Source organism: Lonchura striata, chromosome 1 (genome assembly GCF_050655825.1).
Source record: "Lonchura striata isolate lonStrDom1 chromosome 1, ASM5065582v1, whole genome shotgun sequence".
Classification (NCBI taxonomy): domain Eukaryota; kingdom Metazoa; phylum Chordata; class Aves; order Passeriformes; family Estrildidae; genus Lonchura; species Lonchura striata.
Window position 1 is genome coordinate 31,583,145 of NC_140703.1, and position 19,718 is coordinate 31,602,862.

Sequence of the window (19,718 nt, forward strand, 5' to 3'; positions counted from 1 at the left end):
AGTTATGGATGCCCCACCATTGAAAGTGTTCAAGCTCCATGTTGGATGGAGCTTTGAGCAACCTGCTCTAGTGGAAGATGACCCTGCCTATGGCAGAGGGTTGGAGCTAGATGATCTTTAACCTTCCCTTCCAACCCAAACTATCCTCTATGATTCAGTGTTCAGAACTCACCTGGACAAGGCCTTAAGGAACTTCACCTAACTAGAGGGAGCCCTGTTGTCAGCAGGTGAAATACTTAACCCTGCAGCCCCCAGGAGTTACTAGACTAGCCCAGATCTGAGAGGGCTTTGGGGGAAATATTTCAGGGTCATTGGCAAAAGATTCCAAAAGAGGTTCCAACCCCTGATGTGGTTCCAGAGGTTTATTCCAGGGGAGGAAGTGGGGAAGAGAAGGAACAAGGAAGAGCAGAGCCTTATCTAGACTCCTGCTCAGGAAAAGATACTTGGCTCTCAGCCAATTAGGTCAAGAAAAGAAGGAAGGGTTAAACTAACATGGTCATAGCTACAGGGGTCTCTAGGGAGGGAAAAACCATTTCCCAGAGCAATCTAACGAGCATGATGTTGGGCAAGAGACCTTCAGTGGTTGCTCCTTATGTTTTTCTGTAAATCTGTGATTTTTCATTGCTTTTTACATGGCAAAATATAATAAGGTCCTGCAAAAACTCCAAGAAAAAGAGAACTGAGATAATGTCTGCTGATCTGTAGGATTTGTAGTATTTTAACACACAAGATGCTATTCTAAGAAAGCCCATGGTAGTTCCTTGGTAGTTCCTGCAAGCAGCTAATCAGCAACAGGGAGCTAAAGGGTAAAAAAATATCACAGAAGGACAGAAAGTAAGAGGAAATAATGCTAAAATTACACAAGCTCCTTTTTCAGTGGGAAAAAGCCCCAGTTCCAGAGTTGTGTTTTGGCCAAGTGACTTTCCTAGTGCCATGTGTCGGGACAGCTCAGGATGAGCAGAGCTCAGCCCCAGGAGCTCCTCCTGCTCAGCTGCTGCAGCCCAGGATGCAGCTCTCTGTCCAGGCTGCTGTTCCCAGTGCCACTGCCCAGGCTGCAGGGACAGCCCGTGCTGGGCTTGGCTCTGTGACCCAGGGACAGGCACTGCCTGTGCACGGAAAGGACACGGACAGGGCCAGCGGCACCGGCTGGACACACCAGGGGCTGCCCTCAGCCACCCCACAGCTGACACCACCAGCACCCCCTAAAACAAGTACAGACAGCCAAGTTCTTCATCGGAATGCAACGTAATCACAGCACTGCAGGGACATCAAGGACAATGTCTGTATACTCTGCAATGGTGGCTGAGATACTTAGCAGTTCCCTTCCTATACTCACTTTAAGTTTTACAGGGGAGAAAATGCTGGTGTTTCAGTTTTAAGTAAGATATTCTTTCAAAGCCATTCCTGGACTGAAGTGAATATCAAAAAAATTCAGTGTAACAGAGGAGACTGTTACTGGTAGAGATATAAATGCAGGCCTAATGTTGTCAGTGCATCAAACATCACAGACACAGTTGACTATTGTCGCTATTGGACATGAAATGAGTACACAGAAGTTTGGTAAGTTCAAAAGAGAAAAAGACCCAGTTTTATTCAAGCATCTGGTATTAATAGAATTCTAAAGGTGACCATGGATTGGAGGATGGAATTACCACGCCTCCAACCACACTGGTCCGAAGATCATTCAATCATTTCTCTCCACTCACAGAGAAATATGTAAACTATTCTATTTATACATGCAATTGTGTGGGAACTCTGAGTCTCAAATATTTAAACATCATTAGAAGGCTAAAAAAGTTTTATGAGAACTTTAAAACTTTCAGAAGAACTATAAAAGAAAACTTAACATTTTTAAAAATCAGGGCAACAGACCACAGGGAAATATTTTTTATTTTGTCTCATTATCTGAATTTTCAGACTTTTATTTTCTTCCTCAGTGTAGTGGAAAGTGTTTTTAGCCCATTTATTTGCCTGGATGTTAGCACACTGTCCAGACTATTGACCTTCCACTGCAACAGGGTTGTCAAAATCCATGCTTTTTCCACAGTTTTTCTCCTCTAAAGAAATACTCCATGAAGCATGTAGCAGGCTTGGTCTGCTCCCACTTTTGACTAGGGCCTAGTGTTGTGGGACTATGAAAAATCTTTATTGCCAGTGACTTCACTCTTTTCAGGGTGGCCTTGTGCCCTTTTTACTTTCCTGTCATGTGCAACTAATTGACAAGCAGAGCTATATTTACCATCTTGCATTCCACCTGTCATACAGGCATTTCCATTGTTCCACAGTCCTCACTTTTTTTGTGCACAATGTGGATATTAATAAGTCTAATATGAACACCTGAAAAGAAAAATCTGCAGGAAGGTTGTTGTCTGAGAAAGCAACTGTGCTTCTGGGAATAGTCATAGTGCTTCCAAAATGAGATTTGTGGTTTCTCCAAGCCATAGTAGTGATTTGAAAAAATATGGATATTTTTTCTTCATCTTGGGTAAAAGCTGGGAAACTTTAGTTTGGAGCATCTTGAAAAAAAGTTTTATTCTTAGGCACAACAATATGCATTACCTAATTTCAATTAAGTTGTTCTTCGTGTCCAGTGGTAGTGTTGAGAAATACATAACAAGATTCCTATCTCAGTGACCTGACTTATGCAACATTAATACTGTTCCAAATTTTTTTGGCAGCAAAAGGCTCCTCTTCCCATCAAAGCCTAGAACAAATTATATCAGTTTTTAAGAACATGCAAATATTGAAGAGTTTCATAGGATATTTTCAGCTGACATTTAATACATTGATGAGTTTTTGTATCTGCAGCCCATTTTAACTGTCTGCTCTGGTACTCTGAAGATGTAACCTCTGTGAAGTTGCATCTAGTAGCCTCTGTGAAGTTACTATATGCTGTGCTAAGAGGCTATTTCCGACATTCCCTTGATGCATTGATCTTGTTTTTCCTCCTTTCTGTCCTGTTTCCCTTTGACCCTCTACTTCCAGTCCCAAATAGCAGAGATTTATTACAACTCCATTAAACCAACAGTAATGGTCAGTAGCTGTAAATAACACCTCAGGGGATTCTGGTTAGAAATCCAGAAAATTTTCCATCAACAGGCAGCCCAGCAGTGGAACTGACATGCAGAGTGGTGAAGGAGTCTCCAGCCTTGGAGGTTCCCAGGCCTCTGTAAGAAAAGTCCATCATGATGGAGTGCAGTGTTAGTGATACTCTGGCTCTGAGCAGAAGGCTGGGTGTTCCAGGCTGGTTTCTTGTTTCTGCGGCTCAGTGAAGACTTTTTGTAACACTGGAGAACATTGTGGTATCACACCCACTGGATGCAGTTTCATTACATTTCCCATTCATCAGCCTGAAAGAACTGCTGAGTGCTTAGCTTGCTTTGTTGTTCAGGCTGTCACAGGGTCTTCAGCCTGTGCTCCCTAATCAGGGAAAATTAGGTTTTGCTAATAAAGGAAAGTTGCTAAAACTGAATATGGAGGAAGCTCTTAGTGTCTGAATATAAAGGAAAAGTCATAAATATGCAGATCAGTTAGCATGTGCTCTAACAAGCAGCTTATTTCAGAATAAAAGCCTTTGCACCAAATAGATCCAAGAGATTGGAAGTCATTAAGGGCACCAGAGGTATCAGGCTTTAGATCAGCCATCCAAGACCTAGATCTGTTGTACTGATCAACCAAATGTAAATATGAGTGTGATCTCTTGATAACTCTAGGTGGGCCCACAGTTCCTCAGCCCAGGACAGGGTTCAGGACTCTGACAACTGAAGGACATTTGCCAGCAATATAATGCAAGGTACCACACTAGAATAGAATAGAATAGAATAGAATAGAATAGAATAGAATAGAATAGAACCGAACCAAATATCCTGAGTTGGAAGGGACCCCACAAGGATCAAGTGCAATCAAGTGCAGCTCCTGGGATTTCCAGAGAGCTCAGCCAAGCATGAGTCCTCTGTTACTGCTACATCTTCAATGAGACTCACAGAAATAGATAAGGGCCTAAGCTTTTGGTCCTTTGCGACCTACTGTCCTCTTCTTTCTCCTGTTCCTCCAAGCAGCTTATGATTCTGTTGTGCCATGTGATGTCTCGTTTCAGATAAGGGCTTTGGTCACCCAAGAAGCACAATGAAAAAATTAAATATATGACATATCTATAGACAGGGATCCTTGCAGGCTGTTAAGTCTCTCCTCTATCTCTAGCAAGTCCTCATGCAGAATAGCTATTAAAAATCTTTCTCTCTTGCATCCACTTGTCTTGAAACTATTTCCTATAATTTTGTGCTCATGGACATCTGGACTAGGAACATTTTACTGCGTCTCATCCTGTATTCTGCAGTGGTGATGCAATGCTGGGCTTTGTACCAAGAATAGTTTGCTGAATTCTCACTGAGTTGTTTCAGCACTTGCTCTTATGTTATGTAAGAATTTAGAGATGTTGTGAACACAAGAAAAAAAATAATAGAACTAGATAATATGTACATCATTGTGTGAGACAGTAAGTGGAAATGGTGCTATAGAATGCTGAAGGCAACAGGTGGATGGCTCTTTGACTGAGCACCTGCTCCGCTGCCATCCAGTCCAGCAAGCCACTGTATATGTTTTCTAAAACATAGTTTATTTCCACAATTAGGGACAGATTGCTCTTTTCTTTCACCTCCAGGTCACTTTATTGAAACACAACTTGAAACAAACTTGAGAGTTCAGTGCTAGAATATATCCTACATCCCATCTGCAGTCTCTGACCACACATACTGACTGTCTACCGTAGTTCTTCTGTCTAAACAAGCTCCATCTAAACAATTCATCTGGAGTTTGTATATTCAGTCTGGGATGCTGGTTTCCAGAGTTTATTTTCTGAAATAAGCTTCTTCAGAAAAGTATGTTGGCCTAATAGTTATTTACCTCACTATTCTGAAAATGAGCTTTGGGCTTCTAAGTGACACAGATGAAAAATGTTTCTCTAGATGACCAAACAGGAGATGGGAGGAGGAGGATGAAATGAGTAGTAGCTGAGTACATTGGGAATGAAGTGTGTGCAGTATCAGCTTGGGATGGTGTCTCCTGTGGAGAACTTCATAAGACAATGAGTTTTTCTAGTTTTTTTCCCAAGGGCTGTAGTTACATCAGAACAAATTAAGCAAAAACAAATGATGTCCCCAGGTGGAGTGTCTCAGTCACTGCCACCCCAAGGAAAAGCTCAGGTGAGACAATGCCTCATTTACCATTGCAGAGGGAACAATAAATACATGATTTTTGGAAGTCAACACCAGTGATTCTCAGCAAGGCCCCAGAGTGCTGTAATCCCTGCCCCAAGAAGGGCTGAACACTGCTCAGCTCCTTCAGAGACCATGAGAGTTGCAGCTATTCTGTTTCTTTCCAGATGAGCCCTTCAGGCTGAAGGTAGTTAAAACCCAAACTTTTAATTGGATCCACAGAGACATCCACAAAGTTGCCCAAATGAATCTGAAAATAACTTCAGATACAAGAAGAAAACTTAGACCTGTCTTCAGAATAGCAGTCTTTCCTGCTACCCTCACCTTCCTTCTTGTCTTAACTACTAGAGTTCTAGTTAATCTTTTCCAGGGCCTGTAGCCCTTATTTTCAGTTTGTCTGTCTTTTCCATTTTTACTTGCTCTTCTCAGGCTCAATATTTTCATCCTTTTATTAATGAATTCCTATTTTAGATTTGCCCTTTCTCTCTCTAGTTCTGAGTTTTCTTCTAGTAACTCCATTTTATTCCAAGTGGGAAAAGCTTGCATGTTTATGATGCTATTAACTGATCCATACAACCTTTTTTTTAGCAGAGACATAGGAAAATGCCTTTGGGTTGGCTCGACTATGAGTAAGTACAACGAGGTGAAAGAAATGCCCCACCCTTAACAAATCATGAGGAGTAGTTAGCTGCCAGGTTGCCTGCCCTTTTTTCGCAAAACTCTGTTTTGGTTGGTTTATGGTTCAGCATCTTTCCCAGACTGAGTTCCCAGGCATGGTTTATCAAGCCAAACAACAGAAACTCAAGGAAAGCAGTGTGATGATTTTTCTCACCAAGGCAAACTGATGCCAGCCCTCCTGCTGTTACCACCCCAGCCAGTTTCAGTTCCCGGTTTCCAGAAAGCTCTGAACATTGTGGGAATAAGGATAAACTGCTCCTCCTAAAGGCTATGCCCATTTTTTCAGTGTCTTGCCTCTGTGGGAGACATTTCTTGGCTCTTGTTTACTACAGAATACGGATCCCATACCTGTTATAAAGTCTCTGTCAAGGTGCTGTAATTTTCAGCCCTTGGTCCTGCTGGGTTATGATCATAATCAGCTGTACTGGAGTCACAAATGCACTTTCTCAAAGGATATTAACATTTATTTTTATATTGCCAATCTTAACATTTTCATTTGAGTGAATCTTACATTTCATCAACCACCAAAACCAATTCAAGCAATCTACCTTAAAACTGCCTTAAGTTCTCTAATCAGATAAGTCACCCTGATGTTTCTGAATAACACAGTAGCTTCTGCTACTGAGCATATCTGCAGCAGAACATAAGTGCAGCACAACAGCCAAAATCTTTGCTTTCTACAGCACTGAGATACACCCTGAGGTTCAATATCAGTGTGCTTTTGCATGCAAAGAAGATGCAATCTTTCTTATCCTCTTTATTCTCTTTTACCACTGGCTAGGTAGTTTGTGTTGCTTGAAGATTGCTTTCAGCCTGCTGAAGAGCCTTGTGTCCTCTGGGCTGAGAGCACCATTTCCCTGGCTATTGCTGGGACTGGCTGTCCCTCTCCTCCAGGTTTCCTGGTACCTCTCTCAGTTGCTTCCATTTTGCCCAGATTACTCCACATTACACTGAGCTTCCCAGTTTCTCTTGCCTTCTTTGGAGAAGTCTGGTGATCCACAGGTGTGGATAGGCAAGCCCAGCACTGGCCCTTTTTCTGAAGACCGAGGGGAATATCCTCTGAAGTATGTTGCAACTGCTGATAGAAGCTGATACGATGTGATTCATTAACCGTAGCTGGATTCCAGGAGACTCTTATACAAATTCGGGCTAAGGCAGGCCAGTCCCAAAGCCTTGCAGGCATATACTGAAAAAAAAATCACAGAGTTAAGAGTGCGGGGGAGGAGAGCACGGCTGAACTCTGCAGCAAGGCAGAATGTACAGCTCTGTAACATGCTGCAGACTCAAGACATGCAAACACTAATGCCAACGTGCAGCTTTTAATAATCTGTTATGAATTTGGCTGTAAGCTGATGCAATGGAAGTGCTGGGAACCTGAAAGGTGTGGGCTAGAGGAGGAAGTACGGAGTCGCTTTGACATGCATATTCTCATCCTCTGCTGCTTGTTGTTTGTCTGGTTGCTGTGTGTTCTGGCACTGGGCTGCACAGCTCACTCCAGCTAGCACTCCCCTCTTGGGGAGCCGTGTTTTGCAGGTAACGTGTGGGAGTGTGTTGAAATGTTGCAGGGAGGTGTAAGTTGCATGTTAATAAATGATGGCTTATCTGCACACACACAAACTGAAACAGTAATTTGCCTGATTTATTTCAGTGTGAGGCTGGGCACTATGGTAAAAAAAATTAGTGCATATAACTGCTGACTGTGTGGTATTGGTAACTGGGTAATGTGCTGACTCACCTCAGTTCACCTCCAGTCCAGCAGGAGAAAGGACAATCTGAAGAAGAGAAATCTGGAATAGACTTGTCAGAGTAGTTCCTGATAATTATTTTTGCACTGTGACTGAAGAAGCAGATACTCTCCTGCAGGTAAGAGAAGAGGACAAAGTAAGAAATAGCACCAGAGCCCCTGAATTTTGTTTTGTAACACAAATATAAACTCTGCATGGGTTATTCAGCTAGTGTCCTGAAATTCTGACAGAGTTTACTAGAGGGAGCAGTCTTACTCTGCAAAGCATTTGATTAAAATAGACTTACTGTAAAGATTTGCTTCCATTTATAATCTGCCCAACTTGTTAGGTGTAGTTAGAAAGTAACCAGCACCTCAATTTTGCTCCTGTTACAACTACAGAGACAATGCGTCACTGAGAGAGGCTTCAGGGTTGCTGTTTTGTTCAGCATTATACAACTACAAATTCAGAATTCAGTTTTGTAAATGCTCTAAAAACATTCTGTGCCCTGAATTATTTGCAGAACCTTAAACAGTAAGAAGTGTAAGGAAAACAGTAGAAATTAAAAAAAAAAAACAACCTTTTGAAGGTTAAGGAAGTGCCTTGAGAAACTAAAGAGGATAGACTCCACTGTCATAGCTGTAATTCCAAGAAGTAAAATGACAGGTTTAAAATAGAGTAAAAATACCTAAATACAACTTCAGCAGTGTTCCAGATGTGGCTACGCGTGTGACAGATAAAGGGGATTAATCACTTTCTTTCACCTGATGGACATATACTATTGCATTAAGTGTTTGGTCTTTGTTGCCCCTTCCTAGCTCCTGTTTCTTGCTGTCCACCTGAAGCCCAGTTTTTTTTCCCAACACTATTAGTCCCAAACTGGACCAATGCATGAGGCAATTTTGTTTCAAAATGACTATACCACATAGATAAAATATGAGAGAAGAACATTTTGAAAGGATTCCTTCTAAACCAAGTCCTGTGAAAAATCCTGAGGTACCATATTTACATGTTTCTGCCAAGCAAATCCATTTTAGCAGTCAAAAATTTTGACTTTGCTTCTCTTTTCCACTCACATAAGGCTACAGATCTCTTTAATTATTTCAGTGTAAATGGCCAGGAATGAATATAACAATGACAATAAAAATAAATAGGGCTCAAATAATCTCACTCCTATCAATTGCTGAATGGTGATTTCATCTGAGACAGTAAGGAATAATGGATCACCTGAAATGGTGAAAACTCTACACACAGATGTGTTTGAAGTCTTAATATCTGTTTATCTTTGCCTCTTAGTTTGGTTTAAAATTACTTAAAGACCCACAGATTTATTTTTTAATAAGAGCAGAAATTAATTTTGTTAAAATGTTAACTTAAAATGTTGCCATGCCAGGTACAAAGCAGCCCCATCAATAATCAGCTATTTTTAATTGCTTTAGTGAAGAGAACAAGAGAGGAGGGTGCTGCAACTCTGCCATCGTCTGAAGATGCAATTACATCCTATTTCTCGATTTACAGAAAACCTGCAACCCCCCCCTTTCTTGGGAGGAATGGAACTGCCTGTCCTTGGTGCAGGGATGAGGTAGCAGGGAACAGGACAGACTTCTGTGTCATATGGTATATAAAGAGCTGGGTCCTGCAGAGGAGAAGAGAGGATGCCTATGAGATGCTGAAAGAAAATATTGGCTCTAGGACACCCACAGTAAGAGGGAGCCCAGACTGGGCAAGAAACAGAATCTCAGCCCAGACTGAACAGCACACATAATCAAGAGAAAGAGGACTCTATTTTCTTACCTTTTAACCCAGAGAAGGTAGGTTGTTACTGAAGCAAACAGCTCCAAATGAAATGAAGGGAAACCCCTGTTTCTTCCCCACTTCTTAGCCATGTTGTGTTTAGCAGAATCCTCTTAAATTCTCAGTACTTGGAGTGAGGGCAGCCCCAGCTGGTCCTTAGTCCACAGCCATGTACCAACCCATTACTCCTGTTTTCAGTGAAGACCTTTTACTTGCATAGAGTGTCAAAAAAGATTTACAGCCAGACTGCTTAGAAGTGCTTTTGGGGAGGTCTTGCAGCAGCAAAGCATGGATGTAGGAGTTAACCATGGCTTTATAACTGTCTAGCAGTAGCATTTTTTACTTGCTTCTGCAGGATCACTGTTGTCTCTATGTTCTCTAAAAAGCTCCTTCCTGGTCTTCACTGGTTGTGCATTATTTTTTGGTCTTGGAGTTTATGGTAGTTTCTTCCTAGTTTGTTAATTTTGCTGACTTATTATATGAGGCAAACTGACTGAATTCCTACTTTTGCACCTGAGGTAATATAATTGTCGGTATTTTCATATTTACCTGAGTCCCCAGATGTTTTGAATGCTGCTGAGATACTGAATCACAAGGAAACCTTGGGGCAAAACAAAATAAGGCAAAGGTCTGTAGGCTTTAAGCAGATTCATCTCCTCAACCGTATTATTTTTCCTGGAGTTTTTTTGAAACATCTTTTTACAGGAAAATCCCAATCTCCACTAATAGCTTTTCCACCAACTTCACATTCCTTCTATTAGTCTTTGATGACATTTAAAGTAATTTTCCTGTTTGTTTCAAACTTAAATATTGCTGGGATTTTTATATAAGCAGAAGTCTTCAAGGAATCTGATTTTATTTCTGTTTTACGGCAAAGTGTAGAAAGAGTTGGAATTATTCCTTGTAGTTAATACTGTATTCATTGATGAACATGTAGCAATGAATTCTGTTCAACCATGACCAGTATATATAATTTATTTTTGTATGTCTCTCCACAGTCTTTCCTATTTCAGCTTAAATAACTTCGTATCCCTCCACATTCCTATGAAATTTCTGTTCTTCCTGTGAAAAGCAAGATCTCAGTTTCCAAGTCCAGGATATAGCATTGTGTTTTCCTTAAAAAACTGTTATAGTGTATGTATGTTGCCATGGACATTTTTGGTTTTGAGAGTGGAAGTTTATGTACTTTAACTCTGATACCATAGGGCCGAGCAAGATATAAATATATAAGCAGCCAAATTGTCATCCCTCACTTCGGAATTCTCATGTCTAATCACTGAAACCCTCTTTCTGTATGAGCCTTATGGCAGACCCACTGTGGAGAAGGGAAAAGCCAGTCAGAGAGCACCTCAAATTCCCACTAATGGGAGTCAGGCTGTAGCAGAGAAGCTCCAGCTCACTGTCTGGTTGTCTTTGCCTATCTCTGACACAGATGCAGAGGACAGCAGAAGTGCTGTGAATAGAGAATTAACAGGTCTGCCTGGGAGTAGAAGCACAAGGAAAAGCAGCAGTGTCTGTGAGACCCAGGAGCTGATGGTTGTTAACCCCAAACGCCTCTCTCTGCAGCTTCTTAGGACACACAGATCATGAGGGAGAGTCCAATGAAGACTCTCAAAAGCAGGACAGCTCAGTCAGACTAATTAGTGTCCACTCCTAAAGGGTACCTAATGGATTTTCAAAACCTGCACGTGGTCACAAACATAAGAACAACTCAGAATAAGTGATGAAGACCCAATGATCAACAGTCTTTGTCACCAACACCGTGACAAAGAATCCTAGGCAGATTTTTTGGGCACAAGAACTTTGGTGGTTGTTACAATCTGGGTCTGGGATAGTGCTGAATGTAGCTGAGGGAAATCAGGTTTGAAGTTTGGGGTTTTTTTCAATTAAATCCCCTAGCCAATACACTTTACTACACTGGTTCTACAGTAATGCAGCCTTATTTCCTGTATGGAATTGATTGTCAGGCAGTGAATTCAGCAGTTTCCCTTCTGTTTCTCTCCTGTAGATGCCATGTGAAGGCTGCATGGAGAGGGACAATGCGAGCACTGGTGCAACCATGGAGTTCCTCCTGCTTGGCTTCTCTGAGCTGCTCCATCTGCGGGTCCTGCTCTTCCTTATCTTTCTCACTGTTCATTTGGTCACATTGGCAGGGAATATGATGATCTTCGTGGCGGTGGTGATGGAGCCCTCACGTCCCCCCATGCTTTTCTTCCTCTGCCAGCTCTCTGCCATCGAGCTCTGCTACACTTTAGTCATTGTCCCCAAGGCGCTGCTCGGCCTGGCAGCGGCGGGCGGCAGCCCCATCTCGGCGCTGGGCTGTGCCGCACAGATGCTCCTCTTCGTGGCCCTGGGGGGCACCGAGTGCTTCCTGCTGGCAGCCATGGCCTACGACCGCTACGTGGCCATCTGCCAGCCCCTGCGCTACGCGGCCGTGATGGGCGAGGGGCTGTGCCTGCGGCTGGCCCTCGCCTGCCCCCTGGCAGCCTTCGCCGCTGCCCTGGGCTTGACGGCGGCCGTGTTCCGCCTGCCCTTCTGCCAGTCCTGCTGCATCGACCACTTCTTCTGCGACGTGCCTGCCGTGCTGCGCCTGGCCTGCGCTCGGGCCTACGCCGCCGAGCTGCTCCTGCTGGCGGCCGGCGTGCTCCTGCTGCTGCTCCCCTTGCTCCTGATCCTGGCCTCGTACCTGTGCATTGCTGTGGCTTTGTTAGGCGTCACCTCCCCTGTGGGAAGGGGCAAGGCCTTTTCCACCTGCATTTCGCACCTGGCCATCACCTTACTGCACTACGGCTGTGCCACCTTCATCTACATTCGCCCTAAGTCCAGTTACTCACCCGCTCGGGACAAGGTGGTGTCTCTGGTCTACACCAACATTACTCCTTTAATGTATCCCCTCATTTACAGCCTGAGGAACAAGGAGATCAGAGGGATCCTCAGGAAAATGCTGAGGAGGAAGAAAATAGCTCAGGTGAACTGGGATACTATCGCAGTTGTGATGTGTGTGTGAGATAAATTTTAGTAGAACAAACACATCCTTGTTGGAAAACCGCCCCATAACCAGATCACCGTAGACTTCACAAAGGCAAATATCCAGACAGAATTCTATATGCATCACTACCTTTATGGGAAAAAGATATCTCTGCTCAAAAAAGAATCCCCAACATAACACTTGATCTAAAGGAAAACACTTGTGAGGATGAAGAGATTTGATCAATCACTGGTCTCGCTTCTCTGATCACATACGTATTCAGGCTTACTTTCATAGAAATCCCAGTACAATCAGAAGACCATCACAAAAATTTTTAAAGCTAATAAACCAATATTAAAGTATTGGTTTTGTTATTTTTATATCAAGATGACAGTAGAAATTGGGTAGTCAGTACAAATTTTAAACTGGTAAGTTTAAATCTGTAGAGGCTTAAAGGAAGGTTAGAAGAACAAAGTCCATGGCTAGAAAGTAGGGTAAATTAGCTGTGGTTTATCAAATTTGGTTTTCTCCAAATTTGGTAGAAGGCTGCACTCTGGCATCCCATGACAAATGGAAAGATTGTTAGTGCAAACTCATCTAACCTTGAATTATTCTACATATTGAAAGTTAAAATGCCAACTATCTAACAAGAGTATGACTTTGCTATCCCTGTTTTGCAGGAAGCAAAACTTATTTCCTTTTATAGGGAGATGCTTTAGGTTTGGATTGTTCCTATGGCAACACAAAGGCTAAGATACTTGTTTTATCATGTGACTTTTACCAGCAAAGACTGCATCATATAAATATGAATGCCTGGGGAGTGTTGAGATCTGTAATTTTAAAAGTAATAATACTGCTGCCACAGTATTGCCACAGCAATTTCTTCAGCAAAACCAGTGAGAGTTACAGCACAGGCTGGACTGCAGCAGACATAAGAGTCTGAAAGGTGCAAAGCAGTGCTATTTTATGAGTTTCCTATGTGTAGGAGGAATGGGGTGATTCAGACAAATTAGGGAAGATCAATTTTGGCTAGGAAATGGGGGGTAAAGAACCAACTCATTATTTTATTTAATACTTCCCTCCCCCATGTCTCTTTAAAGGCCATAGAGACCCCATGATTCAGAACCCACCTCTTACATAGAAGAGAGGTGAGAAAAAATTAAAATGTTTGCTTCTGTTCCTCTGTCTAATCCAAAGGAATTTCAACTGCCCTCAGCTCTCTGGGCAGATTGAGAGAGCAGACTGGTGTTTGCTTTCTCTGGGCTACAGTAATTAAAAATTATGGTAAGTGGATTTGACAAATGTAAGAAATTGGCACTGTAACTAAGGAAGTTAACTTGGAGCCTTCTGACAAAAGAGAAATGTGGAATTTAAAACTGACATTAAAAGCTGTCTTCAAGTTTAGAGTCTAGCCTGCCTAAAACATTAACACAGAATATTGGCTCTCAAGTCAATGAATACCTAATTACTCTGTGGGCAAACACTTAGCTGCATTATTTAAAATTATCAAAGTTGCAGTGAACATTTTAATCACCTGCCAGCTCTTCCAAAAGTGAGAAGGGGAGGGTCTCAATGAGAGAACACTATGTACTAATAGAGAAGTACTTCAGAATTACATTAGAGAAGTACTTTGAATCAAATTCTATTAAGTAACTGTAATGAGCACAGGAAAAATAGGAAGCATCAATTCTGAATCCTGTCAAGTCAAATCAAGCTTTGAAGTTAATCCTGCTGCAAGCAGTTGGCTGGACTTGAGATGGCCAGAGGTCCTTCTTGAGATTAGCAGGACTTTGCATCAGAGGTTTCTAACCTGCCTTCTAGGAGGTATTGATATGTCCTAATGCCTGGCAATAAAACTGACAGACAGAAGACACTGAGGCTTATAATACTGTCCAAAGCCTTGGTAGAGGCCCTCACATATTTCTGGCAGCTGTGGGCAAGTGCTAGCAGAGAGATAACTGTTACCTGCTGGGGGAAGATAGCAGGGCTGCTCCCTGAATTAGGAACCACTTCCTTGTGAACCACTGCAGAACAGAGGCACCTGGGCAGACCTTTCCTCACTCCAAGGATACAGATGATGCCTCTGGAAGGGATGATATGACCAAAGCAGCAGCCATGTTAGACTCCCAGTTCTTTCATTCTGAGATACTTGTGGCAAGTATAACAATAATAGAGGCTTTCTCTACCCAATGTTCATGAAGATGAACAGAGTGAGGAGATATCCCAGAGCACAAGACCATCCTCACCAGTATTCCCACATCCACTAGCCCAAGACTAGCCCCATCAGTATTCCCACACCCATTCACAGCACCCTTTCTCCCTACCTCATGCCAGCTGTGTTGAGCACTGTATAGACCTGTAGAGAGGACTCAAAGGTAAGAGTGGGAAGAGGGGTAGCTTATGAGGTAAGAGCTGCAGCAATGAATCAGAGATATCAGACCCACTTCCTTTCATAAAATGTTACCTTTTAATTGACTGGACCTGCCTGAGGTCCTTTCTCCACTCAACAAGTGGCTATTTCAGTCCTGTTGACTCAGAACGCTGTGTGCTGAGAGCTGGAGTGTGCTCAAGTGAAGTAAGGCAGCACCATCCCTGATGTAGGCACGAGCACAGAAGAATAATTTTAAAAAGGTCACTTCTAAGTTTCAGAACCTCGTAGGGAACAGCAGGATCCAGTCAGGCAGTGCAGATTTTGACAAATGCACATTCCACCTCCAACCAAAGATGGGTATGGAAAAGATCTTTCCATGGGTGTTGTAGTTTTTTGGGTTGGGTAGGGATTCAAGACTCCCCAGTGAATGAGTACAGCTGGGTATCTGCATTTCACAAATGGTCTTGTCCTTTCCTGGAAGAGGAATGCTTGCATTCCCAAATTTGCAGAGACCTGAGATCTGCCAAGCATAGATGTCATGAAATTTTCCAGTGAAACCAATTAGGACATCACTAAGAACCACTTCATGGTTTGCACAGCCATGAAAACAGAGTATTCACCCTTGCAATTAATTTCATAAAGGCGGCCCTGAGCAAACACTGTGTGAGAACAGAGATCTTATCAATGGTGGAGCACCAGAGCCCAGCCTATAAGAGTTCAACCTGTAAGATCACATCAGTGATCAGCTGTCCACGTTCTCAAAAATGAAGAGGATTTGGAGGATGATGGCCCAGACTTTGGGCAGCATTCAGGATACTCAAGGTCCAGCACCTTGAATGGTATATGCTACTGAAAGTTTCCTCCAGGTGGTTCCTTGAGAGCTGCTACCAGTACCAGTGATACTGTGAGGATACAAGTGAAACCTCCCTTTCAGTATAAAGATAAACCAGAGAAAAATGCTTTGGTGTTTGTTTGTTTTTGTTTGGTTTGTTTTTGTTTTTTTTGTTTTGTTTTGTTTTGAGAGTTTTTTGCACACTATTATGCTTTGCTGGCAATCCAGGTAAGACATTTCCTAAAAGTTATTCCTACAAATAATCAATCTCCTACAATAAATAAATGCACTTGCAATAAAAGAAAATCCTTATTTTCCTAGAAGTATAAATACAGAAAGTTTATTTAGGGGATTGGTTTCTGTTATGGTAAGGAGGGATTTGTTCCTATTATGAGTAAGGAAAGTTGAAAAATTGTCAAAAGTCGAGTTTTAAGAGCTAGGAAGAAATTTCAGTGTATTTATCTTCCCTTGACAAAGTCATGTTATCACATTCTGTCTGTTTTGGCTTATATGGAAAGTGAGTCCACCAGCCTTTCTTTCTTCACATTCCTTAAAAGCTTAGAAAACCTGCAAATAATCCTGTATTAACCCAAACAGATTTTTTTTATCCTTTGATCTGAAGCAGGAAGGTGAAATTAATGCAGCTATTTACAATAATGGAGTTGTAAAATGAAATGGATGTGGGCTTAGTAGTAAACCTAGAAAATAGATGTTAATATCATGAGGGTGAAAAGTTGTCAAATATTTTCTTTATTAAAAAAAGGCTTCTGTTTTTGATGTTTATTATGAATATGCCAAAGGAACAGTATTTAATGTTATTACTTTATTATTTACATATTTTACTATTATGAAGTCTAGAATGCTATAGGAGTTTCTCTTGCAGATATTTATAGATAGAAGATTGAGAAAAAGAAGAGAGATGAGTCCTTCCTGAAATTGTTTTTTACTTTTATAAGAAATTATGTATTCAGCATATAAAATCTGATAGGTTCCTATATGATACAAAACAAATATAGTCCACACCCCCGCAAACAAGCTAATGGGAAAGAAATATACTTAAATAATCTGCCATTTCTCCACATAATTAAACATTTCTACAAGCTTTTTATTTATCAACTTGGTTGTTGCTCAGGCCTTAAGTTTGCTTTAATGGATTGTTTCAGGAAGCAACCAGGAACATAGGACAAAAACTAATCAGGAGACCAAAGTGGAGCTGAAGAATGAGGTGAAGCTCCTGCCAGCTGGTTGGTTTCAGAATTAGTTTCACCTTGCCCTACGAGCACCTCCACATCAAAAAGCTGACTGAAGGTGTTATTAATAATTCCAGCATTGTATCCCTAACCTAAAGCTCTTGGCTCTAAAGATCCTATTGTGCTCAGTTGTCTTCCAAGCAAGTCCAGGAAAAAGTGAGAATGGGAAAGTCGATACCCACCCAAGTGTGTACCTTTAGCTTTACCTGCATAAGTGCAAGAATATGAGACAGTCTGGTTTTACAAATTGGTATGTAAAGATGTAAGACTGTCTGGTTCTACAAATTGGCATGTAAAGTTGAGGGAAGACCTGATGGCTCAGCAGCATATGGCCTCTAGCCTAGTCACTGCTGAAAATCAGGTCTCCTAAAATCCGTGTAGTGTTTCATTGTGGTTTTGCTGTTCAGTTGCTCTCAGCACTCATTTCAGTTTTCATGTTTTGATTTAATTAATGAGTTCAAGTTTCAAAAAATCAAGTGGGAGGCTGAACTGAGAATAGAGTTGGCAGTGATTTGGGACGATGTTAACACATTCAATGCCCTCTTTCCACCTGCAAGGTGTCTACTTCAAATACTTTCTCCTGATGTCCACCTTGAAACCTCTCAGGGAGAATGCTGCTTGCTAATGCAAGAGAATGCTGCACAGTGACCAGTGGAAACTACTTCATTTCTGCACTGGACAGCAGCTCTTCAACATTACGATCAAGCTACAACAGCAACAAATATTGGCAAGCTTCTTGTGTTTAGATTGTGGAGACATCTTTAATTTGTTAAGAAGAGGACCATAAAAATATCTTGAAAAAACAGGTTAGAAACATACAAAAAAGCTTTAAAATATCTGTTACAAACCCCCAGAAAACAAAAGATTGATAACTCACACATTTACCTGTAGGAGGAGAAAAAAAAAATTAAAATCACACTATCTAAGTGACTAGTCGTATGGCTTTTTTATTGTATTTTAGTAAAGCTTTTTCAGTGTCAGTGAGATATTTCCATGCTTGAACATAATTAATCCAAGAATGGAGAAAAATGGCTAGAAAATACGAACAAATTACAGAGAGGTATGTGTTTGCCATGTAGAGGTTACTATTGCTATGTTTTGAGCTTTGATTCAACTACTAAAAATATTATGATCTTTTCTATAATGTAGTGGAACACATCATCAGCATTTCTCTACTAGGAATAAGTCATCAGTCATTTCTCTACTAGAAATCAAATTTATCTGGGTCAGATTTTATGTTTATCACACATATGCTATTGTGTCAGTAATGCTCAAGGACAAATTGAATCCTCTCATGAAATCTTAATGCCACCGAGATGAATAAATATCTTTAAAGGTGCCCAAGAAGAGTGTGCTCTCAAAGAGAAGTGTTAAGTGTAGAACTGCACTTTTTGTATTTCTAAGTATATAATGTGCTGCAATAGTATAATAGAAAGTAACTAATTCTTGTGACCCAGATTTGTACCACTTAGGGAAGTTTTATGATTAGGAGAGTGAATCATATTCTGTTATGACTTGGTTTTCATTGGTTTCCTCTGGTCTATACAAAATGTCACACCGCAGCATAGACTGCTCTCCCCGGGACCTCTGGGACTCCACAGCCACTGGACCACGAGGGGGAGCAGAGCTGAGCTAACACGGCAAGAGAATTATCTCGGGTAATTCTGCGGAAAAGAAAGGTCCTCCCCCTCATTTGCAGGACGCTGTAATGATTTAACTCAGTCCTATTTTGCAAGGCAAATAAAAGCATGGCAGACCATGGCAGGTTAAGCTTATCCAGAGACAAAAGCCAGCAAGTCTGCAGTTCAGGCAGCAGTGCAAACACGCTTCCCTGCCTGATCTGGTGTCCAGCCAGGGCATCAGCAGGTAGAGAAACACCTATTAGTGTGTTGCTAATGATCAAGTAAGTGAAATTTTATTCAGGAATACTGGACTTCTTCTAGTCCATGTGCTGTATGACATCTCTGTCAGGTGGAAGACATATCTGGGAAGCTACCCTACTGTTTTGAGTGGAGCCCAAGTAAGGAGCTGTCTCCAGTCCTGGTGGAAGAAAATGTGATTGCTCATCTACCAATGAGGAACATAATGAGAAAAAGATTGATGTGGGGAGGGATGACTGGAGGTCTTTAGCCCAAATACCTGCTCACTGCAGGGTTAACACCAAAACTGTGTCAGGTTGCTCAGGGCTTTCGAGCTAAGCTTGTACATCTCCAAAGGTGTTTACCTTGCATATGTGGGGAAGAATAAGGGAGCGTCCCCTGCTTCTTCTGTGTATGAAAACTCAGATCTGTGCCTTGTCTCTATCAGCTTCATTCATTCCCTTGCCCTTGTTTTTCTTCTCAAGAGAGAAAGATAACCAGCTTGACTACTTGTGCAGTCAGGTCCTCAGGTTGCTAACATAGGGGTGGCTGCTTTGCGCAGCTTCAGAGGAGCTATTTGTGCTCCTTCATAGGAGTTTAAAATATCTGTTTAAAACAAAATCTGAGTTTCTGAATGAAAAATGTACATATACAAAACTAATTTAACAGCTTAAACCACTACATGGTAGGAGTCCATTTTCTGCAGAAAAACAGTCTGAAGTCAACTGTTTGAAATATTCTAAGATAATTTCTGGTGGAGTAGAGCCAGAAAACCTTCTAAGATAAACATAAAAACAGTAGAATATTTAACTGTGGTCATGCAGGTGAGAATAAGGGACAGAAAGCACAAACTTTCTACAGGGAATAAGACATTGAAACAGAACATATCTTAGGCTCTTCAGAAGTGTTATAGATTACTCCTAGAGTTGTAGAGATAGTGGATAAAAGGAGTGAATCAGAGACCACAGAACAAGAGCAAGTTCCTCCTTCAGACTGAAGTGGGTCTTGTTGCAAAATGGATTTGAGGCC

General features: G+C 41.6%; 1 protein-coding gene across 1 annotated transcript; it reads left to right on the plus strand.

Annotated features, from left to right (window-relative positions):
* Positions 1-1,126: 1,126 nt before the first annotated feature.
* LOC110480818 (olfactory receptor 10AC1-like) lies at positions 1,127-12,739 on the plus strand. Its single transcript, XM_085592530.1, has 3 exons — positions 1,127-7,754; positions 9,134-9,426; positions 11,418-12,739. Exon 3 carries the CDS (start codon positions 11,418-11,420, stop codon positions 12,414-12,416), a length of 999 nt encoding a protein of 332 aa, XP_085448656.1. The 5' UTR covers positions 1,127-7,754; positions 9,134-9,426; the 3' UTR covers positions 12,417-12,739.
* Positions 12,740-19,718: the final 6,979 nt, after the last annotated feature.